At 44.3% G+C, this 19,320-nt stretch overlaps 2 protein-coding genes across 6 annotated transcripts in view; both read left to right on the forward strand.

Moving 5' to 3' along the window:
- nol11 (nucleolar protein 11) overlaps window positions 1–3,965 on the forward strand; it is a 29,597-nt gene extending 25,632 nt beyond the window's left edge. The window contains exons 15-18 of the mRNA XM_056584603.1: window positions 399–477; window positions 1,031–1,123; window positions 1,233–1,340; window positions 2,915–3,965. Of these exons, the coding sequence (XP_056440578.1) occupies window positions 399–477; window positions 1,031–1,123; window positions 1,233–1,340; window positions 2,915–3,028 (394 nt within the window). The 3' untranslated portion in view covers window positions 3,029–3,965. The remainder of the gene's footprint in view (window positions 1–398; window positions 478–1,030; window positions 1,124–1,232; window positions 1,341–2,914) is intronic.
- Window positions 3,966–3,997: 32 nt separating this feature from the next.
- LOC130377423 (nucleosome-remodeling factor subunit BPTF-like) overlaps window positions 3,998–19,320 on the forward strand; it is a 179,500-nt gene continuing 164,177 nt past the window's right edge. For all 5 annotated transcript variants that reach the window (XM_056584552.1, XM_056584561.1, XM_056584572.1 and 2 more), the window contains exons 1-4: window positions 3,998–5,085; window positions 6,616–7,438; window positions 8,719–8,770; window positions 9,141–9,309. In XM_056584552.1, coding sequence (XP_056440527.1) covers window positions 4,551–5,085; window positions 6,616–7,438; window positions 8,719–8,770; window positions 9,141–9,309 — 1,579 coding nt within the window. In that variant the 5' untranslated portion in view covers window positions 3,998–4,550. The remainder of the gene's footprint in view (window positions 5,086–6,615; window positions 7,439–8,718; window positions 8,771–9,140; window positions 9,310–19,320) is intronic.

Raw genomic sequence — 19,320 nt, forward strand, 5'->3', positions numbered from 1 at the left:
TATTGCCAAATACTATCTTTATTACAAGCTTCTTTAAGTAAATATGGTCCAAGAATGTGGATACATCTGCTGGTTCACTGGGTTGTCTTTCTGTCCACGCAGATATGTAGATATCTGGTCAACGTGTTACCAGCTGTGTTGGTGGTCCACACTGACAGATTGAGCTAGCCAATGAAAACCTTTTTTGGTCTCTAAATAGTTAAGTTTTCTATAAAAGATGGTGACATTTTTAGAACTTCACATGTCCCAAGCATTGAAGATACTGAATACTTATTAATCCATGTCGAGAACATGTATAGGTTTCATACAGCATAGTGAAGAGCTGCCTATAGATCTGCCTTGGCGCGAAGAGCAGAGGAAGTCCTGAGTGCCAAAGCGTTCTTAACGACCCCCTGCAGCAACGAGGTCATCCAGACGCCCTACAGCGACGCCTTCCTGCTCCCACATCTCAAGGACCTCTCCCCTCAACAGCTCATGGTGAGCTCTTCTTCTGAACCCTGTTGAGAGTTCCACCAGACACCGGAGCATTGGCCTCAGGGCTGATTGGTCAGGGCTGATCCTCCAATTGACCAATGGAAACAAGAACCGGCATAGTCCGACTTTTTCCATGATTCTCTTTTCAGGATTTAAAATATATGAAGATGTTTGAAGCTGTACTCCCTTATGTCCTTTTGATTTGTAATCCAGAACCTGTTCTATATGAACTCTAGAACCTAGCAATCTTTCTTTCACTCTGAGCCAGAGCCTTTCTGAAAGGATGGCTGGAACCGATAACTTTCCTTTATCAAATGTTAAACTCACCATCATTCCATGACAAGTTGCAGCCAAAGCAGATTGTCATTTTCATTGTGGTTGTTTCTCTGGTTTAATGGATTCTCGTCTCCCTCCACTGACCTCCAAGTGTCCAGCTGGACCATCAATGAATCCAGTGTGTCAATGATAGTTTGGATTAATTATTATTCTTTTGCTTTACAATCCGAGGCAAGTATTGACATCCATGTTTTAATGATGTCCTCTCATTCTCTCCCAGCTGTTTCTCCAGTACCTGCACTTCCTCTACTTGCAGTATTCACAAGACTCGTTCAAGCAGGAGGACAAGTCAATAGCGCCCACTCTGACCCAGGTCTGTACCAATGGAATAATATTCATAACAACAGATCTGGCTTTTAGATGGTAGAACGCTGTTGCAGTAAGTGAGACGACTAAGAGTTAGTTTTGCCCTGTGAGTGTAGATCATGGACTGGGTGTGCCTGCTGCTGGACGCCCACTTTACAGTGCTGGTGATGACCCCCGAGGCAAGAGGCCTACTGGTGAACCTCCACATCTTCGTCAGATCCCAGGTAACCTAACCCTCCCCTATCCATCGGTGGGAAGGTGGCTGTGATATGAACCCCTAGTCGAAGAAATGAAAGCCAAGTTTGAAAAACGGGTCCAATTTCCCAGAACACTGTTGCACTATACACTACTGTTAACACTGTTGTAATGAGCTGAAATAGGAAAAACATTCTGTCTAGGTAAGGCCTGATTCAAATATACTGCTGTGGTCCCATTTTTAAATATGGTGCCTAGAACTGCAATTCCAGGTGTGCCGGTGTGTAATACACATTTTTGGAAGTGCTGGGTACAATGAGTGCTGGGTACAATGAGGATGCACTCTTTTTTTCTCTTTAGTGCAGGTAAAGAAAGGTTCTGAAAGATACATACTGCATGGGCATACCCATGTAGCTAATTACTAAGGAATAAAATGTATACAAAATCTGTCTGGCACGTTTTATGAAGAAAACGTTTCCAAAAAGCATCGGACCAATCATGAGCTGGCTGTTCTCAGTTCACAACATGCATTCCATCCAATTTAGCCTACATCAAGCATTCTGACAAACGCATGCACTCTCCCCCACAATTATTCCAGAATTCAAGCAAAGCAAGAATGCCCAAAAGTCACTTTGTCAACAAGAGACTGACTCCACCGACTAACGATTGCAAGTTAAGAAAGCCGACCACTTGAGGGCAAAAAACACAAAAGACCTCACCACAGCACCTGCAAATCTTAAGTAATAAATATCGCGCCTTACCTTTATTAAGTTAGTAGTGGTCTGCAGATGCATCCCGTGGTGTAGTCTACTACATCCATTTAGTTCAACAGGTTATCGCTCTGATACTGTCCATGGTACTAGCAACCTGCTCTGGTGCTTTTTACCTATGTATTCAGGCTAAAATTACTTGATTGTCTGATGCCTCATCATTCCATCCCAGCCAAAGAAGAGTATTGGTATTATTAGTATTGGCTACTTGCCAAAACGAAAAAATAACTTCACAGTGTCTTTTTACAATGTATTTGTTATCATTCGTAGCATTGATCAGCAGAGAATTAGTTTGCCGAAGTCGCTTAGCAACCGAATACGCTGGGGTTGATAAGTTACCGGACTACTTGCGGAGTGATACGGATGACGTGAATCGGAGGGAAAAAAATCCACTTTCCTAGACGGCGGTCAAATATGCTGGATGTGAGCATTCCACGGCATTGAGAAGAGCTGTGTAATAAAAAAATAAATAAATTGACAGCTGAACGTTGGGAAGGCCCATGCAAGTGAATGGAGCAGTCTACAGCATTGATAAGAGCCGTGTAATAATCCATAATTCATTTTTTTATTTAATTTTTTACTAGTGGTGGGTACGAAATGAATCTTGACAAACTGGGTACTCGTCCCCAGCGACGCCTATGAATACTAATATAATGAATAATATGTATGAATGGGGCAGCTCATACCAGGACTGCATATTAGGGGGAAATTGTCAATCAAAAGTCATCCTACTGTGAGGAAGGTGATCCACTAGTATGGGGTTCAAGGGCGTGGGATGTGGAGATGTGAGCCAACGGGTATCTTTAGCAAGGTTGATTGTCTCTCCCCTCCAGGTGAGATTCTGCTCTGAGCTTGGGAAGCTGGAGGGAAGTCTGCAGGAGATCCAGACCCTGAGAAGGCAGAAGGAGATGGGCCAGTACTGCATCCAGGTCATCAAGATCTTCTAGAACGTCGTCAAATCTGTTTGGTTCTTTTTTTAATAAACTGTTCATGTCTGCTTTCCATTCCTTGCCGTTCAATACTTAATTAGACCAGGTGCAGGAAAGGAGGATTTGGCTGTGAGCCTTTGAAGTTCAAAAGTTGTTGGAGAGAACCCAGTGGAAGTGAGCAGAATTTCGAAACTAAACCATGAATAGAAGTCCCCTTGTTTCATTTCTCAACGCTGTTCACCCAACATGATTTCCCGAACCAAAAAGGATTTTTGATCAATCAGGGACACTCATCCCTGATTGGTCAAAAATGAGCATGTAGCGATCAAATTAAAGCAACTATACCTTACCTACCTTTTCAAATGATGCGTGATTTCTCAAATAGTGTGTGTTAATCACAAGACTAGATGAAACGCAACAAGGGACTGAAAAGGGAAAATTGTCATATAGTCAGAATCGTTAAATGATTTTGAAGTATTGATTTGAAGCTGGGTCGTTATAAATGTGTATGAATGTCAAATTCTAACAGATGTGATTTGCTGATTTAAAACATTACCTGATTGACCAATAAAAACGACAGTTGTCGGCAGGATTCAAACCTGCGCTGGAAGATCCCAAAGCATTTGTAGTACATCGTCTTTTAACCACTCGGCCACGAAAACGCACGACCTCCACTTGACTAATTTATGTGATATCTATTCTAACTATTAATCAAACTTCTACATATTTATAGCGTTACAATATCTTACTGTGTTCAATTCATCTGAATACCTCTTGTTATATCTAACATCTTAATACTTAAACCTAGCTAGTTAACATAGCCTACACTTGTATTCATGTTCATAAGTTAACTACACTATTCTCACCATGTTTATGAATTTGAATCGCTATAAATGATTTTCAGATATGATAGAAATAAAGATAATACTCATTAACTAATGTATTTGTGTTACCTTTTTCATAACTAAATAGGGTTTATATTATAAACCCTATTTAGTTACAAAGAACGTTATAAACTTTATATCGCTATTTGTAACTAAATAGGGTTTATATCGTTGAAGTCAGAAGAAGCGCTCCATTTCGGACAGCTTATCTTCAGCCTCACAATAACCCCGAACTGTATTTGAAAGCCAACAATAACGAGGCTGGCGACTATAAGCCGCTGTATCGGTCCGGGTTTGCTCTGATATAACGATACTAACGTCATTAACGTTTCTCATGCGATACCGCGGTCTGTTGTGAGAGCGTCACGTGACCTCCAGGCCCGCCGTGTTTCAGAGCGAGAAGAAAGATGGCGTCACGTGACCGTCGGGCCCGCCGTGTTTCAGAGCGAGAAGAAAGATGGCGTCAGAGCGACCTGAGCGGGACGCCGGCCATTCGCTTTAAGCTTTCCGCATCAAATTGGGACCGGGGCTTTGGTGGGTCTTTTTCAGACCGTGACAGGAGAGGGTCTTTTTCCTTCGGATAGTCTTTTTCTTCGGTTCGGTTGAGCTACTTCACCACCGAGATTGAAGCGGAAAAGAAGACACTGTTTCCTACAATGAGGGGGAGAAGAGGAAGGCCGCCCAAACAGGCGGGGATGCGGGAGGGATCGCCCGGGCCAGTGCGCGGCTCTAGAGGCAGCAGGAGTAGGGGTCTGCGGGGCCGGGGCAGGGGCAGGGGACGCGGCCGGGGTCGGGGTGCAGGTGTTGTTGGTGGTTGTGTTGAAGTGGATGCAGAGATGCTTGGAAGGGAGAACTTTAACTCTTCTCGGGGGCGCAGGAAACTTGGAGCCGCTGCGGCGCCGTCGCGGGGTCGAGGCGGTCGAGGAAGAGGAAGGGGCGCCCGGGGCAGAGGCGGCGTGAGGCGGCCTCAGACCAAGGTGGTCTACGATGACAACAGCGATGAGGAGGACGATAATATCAGTTACCGGTCGGAAGAAGACGAGCTCTTAAACGAAAACCGCTCGTCGGGTCTGGAAGAGGAGGCCCTGGGAAACGACTCGGACTACCTGGAGGAGTTACCGGAGGAAGATGACGCCAGCTACGGCACGGAGAGCAGCTTCAGGAGCCACAGTACGCACGGCAGTACTCCAGGTACGGGGACCAGGTGGCCCTACCCCCGCCGCAGGGCTCCTCTAGAGCCCGTGTGTGTTCACACGGAGCAGCAGCCCGCATTGTTCAAAATGGAGCCGCTCTCGGCCTTTGTTTACCGGCAGGTACACGGTGCTCTCTGCGGTCCGCACAGGGTAGGCTTCGACAGATAAGACACTTTAGTCAAACTATTTGGACAATTATCGGAAACATTTAGTAGCTCATTTCAGGTGCTCTTGACGTGTCGTAACCGAGAGGGAAGTCCGTTCAAGAGATGACATTTTTCATTCACCTTTAATCTCTACACAACTGTTTTGCAGACAAAAAAGTATTCAATGTCCCGTCATATTTTACTACATTTCGTCATTCGTAAGGACGTCGTTAGGAAATGGTGCAGAAAACGCTGCGCTTGAATAACTTAAATTAATGAAAATCTTGAAACCCTGGGAATGCCGCTTGAATCGTACCTTACCAGTGTTGTATGTATCCCACGTGCGTGTTGCACATCATACAGTGCGTGTGGTGAAACTATATAGTGTGTGTGTATAACTCCATGTGTGCTGCCCACCTCGTGACAGGTGGGCAGCGCGCTGCTTGTGTTTGAAAGAGCCGCTCTAATTCACCTGTTGCCGGTCATTACCATCACCACACCGTAACCATGGCGATCACTCATGTTCTTCATAGCAGTCGTGGAAATTTGTGCTATTGAATGGACCTTTAAATTAAAATCGATTTAGCTCTCTATTTCAATCATTAACCGTAGCCTTGCCAACTCAAATCACCAACAATGTGTATGTACAAAACAATTTAAATACAAATTGTCTATATGCAATCTCTTAGTCAGTTGCCCAAATTTCACGTTGAGCTATTCACACTGATGAAATCTATCAATAATGGAAATAACCAAATGCACACACATATAGCCTATGAATCATTACATGCCTTGGGTTTCCAGCTTGTTTGCAACTCATTACTTTACTTTCCAAGATGTTCTTCACTGACTTGTTGCTCTCTTCAGTGGATCTGCCACTAGTTCTTAACTTACTATTCTGAGGTTGAATTGGACTAATTAATCACTATTATATTGCGTGACAATTTTAAATGAGTGTTGGCATACAAAAGTAATTGCAAGGCCGGTATAGGAATGCATACTTATTTTCGATATTGCCAACAAAAGTGACGGTGAACTTCTCTTGATGGGTATCGTCTGTCCAGGGAACTTGAGAGAGATTCTTGCCCTCAATCAAATTAATGTATTTATTATAGGAAGAATGCATACTTTTTGCTACCCTTTGCAGACTACTTGCAAGACTGACGAAGTAAACAACCCATGACTTTTACTTACCTTTCTGAAACCTAGGTAAGCTTATCATGCCTCGCTCAACACAGCTAATATGATCCCCCAAAACAATTGTAAAGGCTGATCAATCGACCAGGTTCAACAGGTTCATTGGCCATGCATTCACACCCCACTGCATGTTAGTTACACAGAGAAACGCAGAGAGACATCTCCTAAGTCTGGTTTACTCTCAGGTCGGAGAAGGAGCCGGGCACCGCGTCCCCGCTCCCCCATCCTGGAGGCCAAGGACGTGCCCCCCCTGGAGCTACCCAAGTCCTCGGAGGACCTCCTCATCCCGGCTGCGCGCCTCCTGGACGTTGCTGCCGTCTACGAGGTGCTGCGCCACTTTGGCTCGGTGCTGCGCCTCTCGCCCTTCCGCTTCGAGGACTTTGCGGCGGCGCTGGCGGGACAGGAGCAGTGCATGCTGCTGGCGGAGACGCACTCCTCGCTGCTGAAGGCTATCCTGCGCGAGGAGGACACTTCCAGCACCACCTTCGGGCCCGCCGACCTCAAGGACTCTGTGCACTCCACACTGTACTTCGTGGACGGCATGACGTGGCCCGAGGTGGTGCGGGCATACTGCGAGAGCGACGGGGAGTACCGCCACGTGCTGCCCTGCCAGGAGAGCGAGGAGTACCCATACGAGCCGCTAGAGAGCAAGGTGCAGGTGCTGCAGTTCCTGGTGGACCAGTTCCTGGCCACCAACGTCGCGCGCGAGGAGCTGATGTCGGAGGGTGTAGTGGCGTACGACGACCACTGCCGTGTGTGCCACCGGCTGGGCGACCTGCTGTGCTGCGAGACCTGCTCGGCCGTGTACCACCTGGAGTGCGTCAAGCCGCCGCTTCAGGAGGTGCCGGAGGACGAGTGGCAGTGCGAGGTGTGCGTGGCGCACAAGGTGGCCGGCGTGGTGGACTGCGTGCCCGAGGTGCAGAGGAATCGGCCGTACATCCGCCAGTTGCCCATGGGCTTCGACCGCCACCGCCGGAAGTACTGGTTCCTTAACCGCCGCATCGTTGTGTAAGATCTAGTGTCGCTCTTGGTTTACACTCTGGTCTCTGTTACAAACGTTGCATTAGAATCTCAAGCAATCTCAAGGAGCTCTGACTTGTTTTTTTAAATTGCTTGGCTAACAATTGTGTGTAGCGTCTGGATTCAGGGGTTTAGTTTTGTGCCTCGATGGCTCTTGGTTTCCTCTTAATCTGCCAGAGTCAGACCAGCACAGGTAAGACCAGTCCTGTAGAAAGAGTTCTGTTCCGTTTTTCCTCTTTTTACCATCAATCCTGCAATAGGATGTCTGTTATTAACCATGAGTCATTCCTATTATCTTAACAGCCTTGCATAAATGTCTCATTTTGTAAGCTCAAGAAACCCTTTAATATAATTATGCGTGGCCATGAAACTGTATGATAAAACATTATTACAGTACTGTCATGAAACCTAGTGGACATTGGGGGGAATAACTAGCCATGCTTGACTGACATTGTTGTTATGAAAGTACAGGAAAACCCCAAATGTTTAACAACGGGATCACAAGGGTTGTGCCTGTTATATATTAACTACCCTCTACCTATGACATTGTTGTTCATCCAGATGTCATATGAAGGTTTTTCGAATGATCCAGGTAAATTTCAAAATACTATTTGGAAGGAACCCGGAAGTGTTCTATCACAACTGCATATTTTCAACTTGGGGACTAATTCTCTGAGTCTATTCCATCCTATTTTGTTAAGTCTTCCAATGTCTAAGCACAGCCTACCCTGTTGCCCCATTGTATTTCTTTAAATCTGTGCTGATAAGCCTCCTTCGTTTAGAATGCAGTCAAAAGATGCATTTATGGGATTTAATTTCATTGTGTTTAAGCCATATGTTTATACAGCAGCAATTATTGTGAATAATGCTTCTGGACCGCATATGGGATTATTGTTATGCTACTCTCATTGTGATTACCCTGGCACACTTTAGTCTCACGATGGCAGTGGGGTATTAGATTGAAGGGTTCAGTTTGGCTGTTTCAGTAAGTCAATGATATTATTTTTTTCTGATTTATCACCCAGCTCTGCTGTACATTTTCAATAATGAATGAAAGGATTTGGAAGTTTTATGGTTTAAATGGTGTTATTAATGTTAATCTTTTTCATGTTTTCATGTCTCTTCCATTTCTACATTCCCTCCATCTGCTGTTTTATTCTTCATATTTTTCCCTGCTACCGCTTTAATCCTCCCCTATCTCTCTTCCCTCTGTCCTCTGTCTCCTCTCTCCTTGTTTCCTCTTTCCTCCTCATCTGCATGTTGGACAGCGAGGAGGATGGTGACAAGGAAGACAAGACGATGTGGTACTACAGCACCAAGGTACACACAGCTTTCTCTTTGCCTCGGGTCTTTCATCCTTATTGAGCCGTTCTTTATGATGGGCTTCTTGATCCTAAATGCATTCCTTCAGGTTGGTTCAGTTGGGGTCCTTATTTTTTCATATGCATCCCTTGGCACCAGTGGTTCTGATTTTCCAGTTAGTGCCTTTCATTGGTCAGATTAACATATAAACGTGCGTAGGTCCATGGTCTCGTCGTGTCTGCTCACCCGATAGACACAGTGAATGTAAATCAGGATTTAGACGGCTTTTTTCCATTAATTTCTCCTTGCTTCTCATCCTTGTTCTCATCCATTGCTCTTCTTCTTCTGTTTTCCTCCTCCTCTGCACATTGACGCCCCCGCTGTACAGGTGCAGCTAGCCGAGTTGATTGACAGCCTGGACAAGCAGTTCTGGGAGGCGGACCTGTACGCGGCACTGGAGGAGATGCGTGAGGAGATCCACACCCACATGGACATCACGGAGGACCTCACGAACAAGGCCCGCGGCAGCAACAAGTGCTTCCTGACCGCCGCCAACGGTGAGGAAACCTCTGCTGTCACTCCTCGGCCATGTGGACTCTGGTCATGTCTTCTCACCAAGGCCTTTTCTTCCAGACGTCTAGTAAACCACGATGGGGGGGGCATTCTGGCTCGCACCACAGTTACCAGCAGTGAGAAGATAGGAGTGGTTTATTGATAATAGCACTATTGTTTTTATCATTATAATAAGCTGAAAGGAACATATTCCTCAGTGGGGGTTGAGCATGTTGTTTTGGAGTTGTCAAGGAAACATGAAAAATCTGGTCGATACTCCTGTTTTTGAGAGTTGTCATTAATGTTGGATTTTGTGGTACATTCACGGAAATGTTTAAAGGCATTGGTGTCCCGTTACAGAAAACTAATGCCCAACCTTTAAAGATTCAGTGAACCCAAAACCATTTTTATTTTGCCAAAGTGATTTGTTAGCCTGGTCCTACCAGACTCTCGTACTTCATTTAATTTGCACAGAGAGTCTGGACCCACTCAATTGACGAAGGTTAACTCACTTGAAGGCGGATGTCTGTTGAAGTTTAAAACTATTGGATCTGCCCAGTGCCACTCTGGATCTGCCATTACCATCGCTAACGTTTGGCCGGGAATTACGTTGCGTGCATGCTGTAAACAAACCAACACTGTGCGTGAAGATGTCCGTCAACGAGAGCTGACTTTAACGTCATTGTTCTCAGCCACTCCCTCTGTTCGTTGATTGGTCGCACACAATTTGGATTGAGAAAACCCCCTTACATACCTCAGACCCAGACGTAGTACTGAAGGGAAGTTTTAATTGAGCAGAAGTACTTAGGCGGGTGGAGCCAGGCTAGTCATTTGTCTCATATGTTCGACAACATAGCAATCTATACAACTTTATCACTGTAACTGAAATAAGTCCCACACCCCAGAAAAGGGGTAAATTCTTCCAAAACACAATGTGAACATTCCCCTTTGCTGAACGCAACGAGTTCTTTGCCTGATGTCCGAGTGCCCTTTCTGAGGTAGGTTGGAGTCAAGACCAAGGGGCACCGGCGGCACGGTTTGGAGCTCTGTCTGGGCGGTGTGTGTGGACCTGTGGAACACTGTCCAGGCAGCGGTGGACTGCGATGTCCGCGAGAAAGTTGAGCTTTTTGGACACTTGCAGTATAACGCCACGATGTGTGTGGGATGGTGACGCTCCATCTGAGCGGCGACGTGTTTAATGTCCAATTCCGATTGAAGGATGGCTTTCCAGACACCTGTAGTACAACGCGAAGGTGTGTGGTGGATTTCATACAACATCGCTTGTTATAACGCTCATAGACAGGCAGTGTTTCCCATACATAGTCTGTAGACAATGTGTGGTGTAGTCCCACAGAATCAACACAGAGCTCCACAAAAAAACATGGAGGAGAGTGAAAGTGACAATTCTGAATAGGAGAAGGACTAACACGACCAGCCATGACAAAGTGAGCTCGTACCTAAAAGAGGGGCTACGAAATAGTCCTTTCCATGTGGTCACTTTATATAAACTACCGTAGTTTTCGGACTATAAGACGTGCCTTTTTTTTTCTTTTTCGATTCTGCGGCTTATATAACGGTGCGGCAGAGGACAGCTGATTTGGAACGGAACAACAGCTGTTCGCTTTCACGGGGAAAGGCTAAGGAACTTCAACCTACTTAGGCCTACTAATTAACCTTCAAAAGCTATTAAATCTTCAACAAAATATGCAGATACTGTCAAAATCGGTTCCAGGGAGTATATAGGGATTATTAGGGGTCCAAGCCAACAGGTTGGAACCCTATTGTTTTTGTAAGGATTTTTCTTTTTAGGGGTCCAAGCCAACAGGTTGGATCCCTATTGTTTTTGTAAGGATTCTTCTTATTATTCCCCCGTAGAAGTGGGACCACAGCCCAAACCGTAAATGGTGCACACACGCCAATTGCATGACTAGATCCAGGTACGTGAGGTGACGGCAGACGACAAAATCCAGACCTGCCGGTCACTAGGTGGCGCTATACCTCGGAAAACGTGTTTGGGGCTATAACTCCCACACCGAACCTCCCACAGTCCAAAACGTTATACCCACAGATGCACTGGAGTCTGCTGCCTCTTTTGGCCTAGGCCACGCCCATTTGAGTCTATAAATATTTTTCGCTAAATCGCGAAAACCGCAAAACTGTTTTTTCCCTACTCCTCCCACATTTCTTGACCAATCAACACAAAACTTTGCACACGGCATCTTCAGACACACACGAAATCAAATCGTTAGAAACTATTTGGATCCGACCTTCGACGACGAAACGGAAGCGTTTTACTGTCAAGTTGTACGGTTTTGTTTTGGTTTTTTGGTGAGTTTTTCAGTTTTGTTTGGTTGGTTTTAAGCACTGTGTTTTTCCCCAACTCGAAAAGGATGTTACACTGAAGGAGTTCTGAAGGCACTGGGTTTCACTCAAGGACTGGACAGACAACAGTTGTTTCCGTTTTTGGTCTTTCCTCTTTTTTTTCCTTTTTATTTAGAATATAGAGCACAAGTCCAAAGGTTTGCAACGGTTAGCCCTTAGTCCTTAGCCCTTAGCCCTTAGAACTCCTTCAGTGTAACATCCTTTTCGAGTTGGGGAAAAACACAGTGCTTAAAACCAACCAAACAAAACTGAAAAACTCACCAAAAAACCAAAACAAAACCGTACAACTTGACAGTAAAAATCTGACATCGGATCGAGTCCAAATTGTACACACATGTTGGTGCTAACCTTATTGTCGTTCGATAAAAAATTCGGAAAAATTCGCCATTAGGGGGCGCAATAAACGAGGAAATTGTATATTTTCTACAAAATTTCGCCGCGAAAACGCAACACTGACTTCTCACTACTCCTACCACAGTCGAATCCTTTGTATCCACAGGTTCAGGGTAGCGTTTTGAACACATGCTTCGCGTTGTGCCGGCGAAATGCACATTTCTTGTCGCGTTGTGCCGGCGAAATGCACACTTCTGGGACCCCTGCATAACTGCTTGCAGTTCTAGTTATACTAACCCCCTTAAAAGTGCGACCACAGCCCAAACCGTAAATGGTGCCGACACGCGAATTGCATGACTAGATCCAGGTCTGTTCGGACTACGCAGACGACCAAATCCAGACATGCCGGCCACTAGGTGGTGCTATACCAAGGAATATGCGTTTGGGGCTATAACTCCCACACCGAACCTCCCACAGTCAAAAACTTGTACCCACATATTCACTGGAGTCTGCTGCATCTTTTGGCCTAGGCCACGCCCATTTGCGTCCATATTTTTTTTTCGCAAAATCGCGAAAACCGCAAAACTGTATTTTCGCTACTCCTCCCACATTTCTTGACCAATCGACACCAAACTTTGCACACGACATCTTCAGACGCACACGCAAAGAAATCGTCTGACAGTTTTTTGATCCGACCTTCGATAACGAAACGGTAGCGTTTTGAATATTTGTTTATTAGCTACGTTTTACGTCGAAACGCAAAAATTCAAAAAATACAAAAATTAGAGATCGGATCAAGTCCAAATTTTAGACACATGTCGGTGCTACCCTTAATGGCGTTCAATAAAGAATTCGGAATATTTCGCCATTAGGGGGCGCAATAAACGAGGAAATTGTATATCTTCTAATTGGCCGAAGGGAATGTTCTTCAAACCCGAGGGAAACCATCAAGGGGCAATCCCGAGTCTATATAGAAAATAAGGCCAAGAATTATTAATGTGGGCGGGAGTTATTTGGAAAAGGAAAATTGTCTTCGGAAAATTTTGCCCATTTGCGTCGATGAATATTTTTCGCTAAATCGCGAAAACCGCAAAACAGTTTTTTCCCTACTCCTCCCACATTTCGTGACCACCTTTTTTGATCCGACCTTCGACGACGAAACGGTAGCGTTTTGAATATTGGTTTATTAGCTAAATTAGACGTGGAATATCAAAAATCCAAAGAAATCCAAAATTAGACATCGGATCGAGTCCAAATTTTACACACATGTTGGTGCTAACCTTAATGTCGTTCGAAAAAAAATTCGGAAAATTTCGCCATTAGGGGGCGCAATAAACGAGGAAATTGTATATCTTCTACAAAATTTTGCCGCGAAAACGCTACACTGACTTCTCGCTACTCCTACCACAGTCAAATCCTTTGTATCCACAGGTTCAGGGGAGCGTTTTGAACACATGCTTCGCGTTGTGCCGGCGAAATGCACATTTCTTGTCACGTTGTGCCGGCAAAATGCACACTTCTTGGACCCCTGCATAACTGCTTGCAGTTCTAGTTAGGGGTCCAAGCCAACAGGTTGGATCCCAGTGAATATGGGGGTACAAGTTTTTGACTGTGGGAGGTTCGGTGTGGGAGTTATAGCCCCAAACGCGTATTCCTTGGTATAGCGCCACCTAGTGACCGACGTGTCCGGATTTTGTCGTCTGCGTACACATCACAGACCTGGATCTAGTCATGCAATTGGCGTGTCCGCACCATTTACGGTTTGGGGTGTGGGCCCACTTTTAGGGAAGGAAGTATAACTAGAACTGCAAGCAGTTATGCAGGGGTCCAAGAAGTGTGCATTTCGCCGGCACAACGCGACAAGAAATGTGCATTTCGCCGGCACAACGCGAAGCATGTGTTCAAAATGCTACCCTGAACCTGTGGATACAAAGGATTTGACTGTGGTAGGAGTAGCGAGAAGTTAGTGTAGCGTTTTCGCGGCGAAATTTTGTAGAAGATATACAATTTCCTTGTTTATTGCGCCCCCTAATGGCGATATTTTTATCGAACGTCATTAAGGTTAGCACCGACATGTCCAAAATTTGGACTCGATCCGATGTATAATTCTGGATTTCTTTGGATTTTTAATTTTTCACGTCTAATTTAGCTAATAAACAAATATTCTAAACGCTACCGTTTCGTCGTCGAAGGTCGGATCAAAAAAGTGTATGATTTCTTTGCGTGTGCGTCTGAAGATGCCGTGTGCAAAGTTGTGTGTCAATTGGTCAAGAAATGTGGGAGGAGTAGCGAAAATACAGTTTTGCGGTTTTCGCGATTTAGCGAAAAATATTCATAGACGCAAATGGGCGTGGCCTAGGCCAAAAGATGCAGCAGACTCCAGTGCATCTGTGTGTACAAGTTTTTGGACTCTGGGAGGTTCGGTGTGGGAGTTATAGCCCCAAACGCGTATTCCTTGGTATAGCGCCACCTAGTGACCGACGTGTCCGGCATGTCTGGATTTGGTCGTCTGCCGTCACCTCACGTACCTGGATCTAGTCATGCAATTGGCGTGTTTGCACCATTTACGGTTTGGGCTGTGGTACCACTTCTAGCTGGGAATAATAATAAACACTACAAAAACAATAGGGATCCAACCTGTTGGCTTGGACCCCTAATAAAAAAAATCCTTACAAAAACAATAGGGATCCAACCTGTTGGCTTGGACCCCTAAAAATCCTTACAAAAACAATAGGGATCCAACCTGTTGGCTTGGACCCCTAATAATAGGAATAATAATCCTTACAAAAACAATAGGGATCCAACCTGTTGGCTTGGACCCCTAATAATATTAACTAGAACTGCAAGCAGTTATGCAGGGGTCCAAGAAATGTGCATTTCCCCGGCACAACGCGAAGCATGTGTTCAAAACGCTACCGTGAACCTGTGGATACGAAGGTTTTGACTGTGGGAGGTTCGGTGTGGGAGACATATCCCCAAACGCGTTTTCAGAACATTCCTTTGGCCCGTTAGGAGATGAACAATTGCCTCGTTTATGGCGGCCCCTAATGACGAAATTTTGTAGAAGATATACAATTTCCTCGTTTATCGCGGCCCCTTATGGCGAAAATTTCCGCATTTTTTAGTGAACGCCAATGAGGGTATCCCCGACATGTGTGTAAAACTTGGATTCGATCCGATGTGTAATTTTGGATTTTTGGGGATTTTGGATTTTCCACATCTAATTTAGCTAATAAACCAATATTCAAAACGCTACCGTTTCGTCGTCGAAGGTCGGATCAAAAAACTCTATGATGTCTTTGCGTGTGCGTTTGAAGATGCTGTGTGCAAAATTTTGTGTCAATTGGTCAAGAAATGTGGGAGGAGTAGCGAAAATACAGTTTTGCGGTTTTCGGGATTTTGCGAAAAATATTCATGGACGCAAATGGGCGTGGCCTAGGCCAAAAGATGCAGCAGACTCCAGTGCATCTGTGGGTATAACGTTTTGGACTGTGGGAGGTTCGGTGTGGGAGTTATAGCCCCAAACACGTTTTCCGAGGTATAGCGCCACCTAGTGACCGGCAGGTCTGGATTTTTTCGTCTGCGTAGTCTACACGTACCTGGATCTAGTGATGTAATTGGCTTGTGTGCACCATTTACGGTTTGGGCTGTAGTACCACTTCTAACCACGGAAGTATAATAACTAGAACTGCAAGCAGTTATGCAGGGGTCCAAGAAATGTGCATTTCGCCGGCACAACGCGAAGCATGTGTTCAAAACGCTACCGTGAACCTGTGAATATAAAGGTTTTGACTGTGAGAGGTTCGGTGCTGGAGTTATATCCCCAAACGCGTTTTCAGAACATTCCTTTGGCCAGTTAGGAGATGAACAATTCCCTCGTTTATGGCGGCCCCTGATGGCGAAATTTTGTAGAAGATATACAATTTCCTCGTTTATTGCGCCCCCTAATGGCGAAATTGTCCGAAATTTTTATCGAACGACATTAAGGTTAGCACCGACATGTCTGTACAATTTGGACTCGATCCGATGTCTACTTTTGGATTTTTTTGGATTTTTGATTTTCCATGTCTAATTTAGCTAATATACCAATATTCAAAACGCTACCGTTTCGTCGTCGAAAAATCGGATCAAAAAACCGTCCCAGGATTTCTTTGCGTTTGCGTCTGAAGATGTCGTCTGCAAAGTTTGGTGTTGATTGGTCAAGAAATGTGGGAGGAGTAGGGAAAAAACTGTTTTGCTGTTTTCGCGATTTAGCGAAAAATTTTCATAGACGCAAATGGGCGTGGCTAGGCCAAAAGATGCAGCAGACTCCAGTGCATCTGTGTGTACAAGTTTTTGGACTGTGGGAGGTTCGGTGTGGGAGTTATAGCCCCAAACGCGTATTCCTTGGTATAGCGCCACCTAGGGACCGGCGTGTCTGGATTTGGTTATCTGAGTAGCGGTGCCGTACCTGGATCTAGTCATGCAATTGGCGCGTGTGCACCATTTACGGTTTGGGCTGTAGTATCACTTTCACCGCGGGAAGTATAAAAATCCTTACAAAAACAATAGGGATCCAACCTGTTGGCTTGGACCCCTAATAAACACTACAAAAACAATAGGGATCCAACCTGTTGGCTTGGACCCCTAAAAAACACTACAAAAACAATAGGGATCCAACCTGTTGGCTTGGACCCCTAAATACGCCATATTCTTTATTTTGCTGACCACCACAAGAACCTTGTAAGGATAGTTCCTTTTGCGTCTCTCTCGTAGATCACACCGTCTTTCAACGTCTTTGTTTAATGCGACTGCATCACCTTCTCCTACATAATCAGCAGCTGGTGGATTTCACTTTCTCTCCAGTTAAATTTGCTCATGATGATATCCAGGGCCGTAGCACCAAAGTCTGGGGCCGGGTTGCCCGCGGCCAAGTTGTGGAGCTCCACGAGGAGGATTGATTTGATCTAAATGAAGTCCTGCAATCTTAATTGGCTTAAAACCATGACCAACATTCTAAAACATCCATTAACATCCACATTTGCCTCAAACAATGTTAGGCTTACAGCCCATGCAAATAGTTGTGAAATATTGTTCTTGTTCTTTTAATTGTTACTCTGACCATGATTCAGAGCATGATGCATTTTAAATGGCATCACCTTTGGTCTTGTGTCTTTATTTTTCTTAACAATTGTGGTTGAAAATAAACATAGCCAAATTACAACCAATAGCTTCAGTCATTGAGGCCCAATGCTAGGCCCAGATTTTTTTTATTCAGTTGTACAAATCAAGAGTAGGCCTGATTTGACTAAGGGCACACTCACTCTAGGCTAGAGATAGACCAATATGTTTTTTTCAGGGCCGATGACGCTTATTTGCAGTCAAGGGGGCCGATAACCGATATTTGGAGCCGATATTAATTTACAGAAAAAGGAAAAATATTGGCGTTAAAATGTTGAAGAATGCAAACTCCAACACTTAACTTCATTTAAATGCCTTTAACCACCTAATCGTCAAATCCCGCCGGCGGGCAAGTATTAGTTACACCACCCCTTCCCCCCAACATGCTGGGTCAATTTTCGGCATCATTCAGTTGAGTGATATAGTCATGTCAGAATCTCAGGAATGTCACCCAATGTAAACCATTCGGTGGAATAAATATGTTTTGCGAATATAGATCAAATATATCCTAGTGTCTTAGGTCAAAATACACTCCTCTCACTAGAGCTGGGTTTTGATTCAAATTTCAAGAATCGATTTTTTCCGATTTTCTCAGATTCCATCCGATTCCATCCGATTTTGATCTGATTTTCGATCCGATTTCGATTCGATCCGGGGGTTAATGTTATTAAAAATGAAAAATTTATTTGAACCGTTTCCTTCACTTCATGACTGTGTAGAGAAGCAACATATTAGAACTAGTATTATATCAATATTAAACAGCAAATCTTACAAGTATTGGTAATTACTGATTGCTGGAAGACTGATGAAAAGGTTAAGGGTCAATCTACCTTCAAGAAAGATAATTCAGGACAATAAATGGAGGACATCATTGAGGTGACTATATCTGCAACAGTGGATTCCTACTGGGACACTAACCAGTGCATTAGTATTATGCTTGAAAATAATTAAGATTCACCCAAAAGCGGTTGCTACCAAAAGCATTTTTATTTTGAGTAAGAAGTACTGAAACTGGAAGTATAAAATGTAAACGTTGAGCAATTTTCTTTAAAGTGCGAACATAAGAACAGAACATTTTAAACTGTAAAAGCACTGAATGGCGTCTATATGAGCATGTTCAAATCTGTTCTAAAACCACACTCAAGATTTGTTTTCAAGAATATGCAGCACCCTAAGTGTTCAGGGGAATCCCATGAATATTTTCCATGAATATATAAAATATAAATTTTTAACTTATAAAATTTAAGAACATATTTGGACATGCCCATTGACAGCCATTGTAAAGACAATTGAGACAGTCCAAATAAGCCAAATAGTGGAAACTGCCGCAAACGTAAAAAAATATTACTCTAATATATAAAATATTGTAGAGAACTCAGAAAGATGGCTATGTTCAAAATAGTGCTCTTTTCCTAAAACATTTGAAGAGAAAATTAACAGAACATTTTCAACAGTAAATTAAACTGTCAGTGACACTGACTAACTGTAAACAGTCACTGGATACACTGCCCTTCTGTCAATTGCCATCACTTGGGCAAAGTAAGATTTTTCTGCAGGAACAGGAGCTGATTTACATGCACTGGAGTAAGGCAGCTTCTTTTTGCAGTGACAATATCGCCTGTGGTTGAAAAAACCCTTTCAGATGCCACACTGGTGCCAGGGACACAGAGATATCGCCTTGCCATCTGAGCCAAAAGGGGAAATTGATCCTCATTCTCTCTCCACCAGGTGAGAGGATTGTCATGCAGTCCCGCAGGTCTCCTTGCTCTGTACAGTAGTATCTTCTGCCTTCTCTGTTGGAGATTTTGGTGCTGCCTCCTCCTCTTTGAAGGCCTCCCCGAGGAGACACTCCAAGGCACTGGATGACACGGGGTCAGGTTCAGGGGGTTGGGGTGCCACATTCTCCTCTCCATCAGCATCACCGCTCTGTGAGAGAGAGTAGAGAGACATTTACATACAGAGCTGTGTCAGTAAGAGAGGAGTTGCTTCATATTTTTTTCACAGGGGTTCTGCTTCTTTCATATTACGTTTAGCATTACAGACAGCTTTATTCAGGGCAACATACAAAGAGGGCATGCATAGCAAATTACTGAGTGTGGTGGAATGTAGCCTACAGCAGTATACAATTAGTACAAAATAAA

The sequence above is a fragment of the Gadus chalcogrammus genome, chromosome 3, assembly GCF_026213295.1.
Source record: "Gadus chalcogrammus isolate NIFS_2021 chromosome 3, NIFS_Gcha_1.0, whole genome shotgun sequence".
Lineage (NCBI taxonomy): Eukaryota > Metazoa > Chordata > Actinopteri > Gadiformes > Gadidae > Gadus > Gadus chalcogrammus.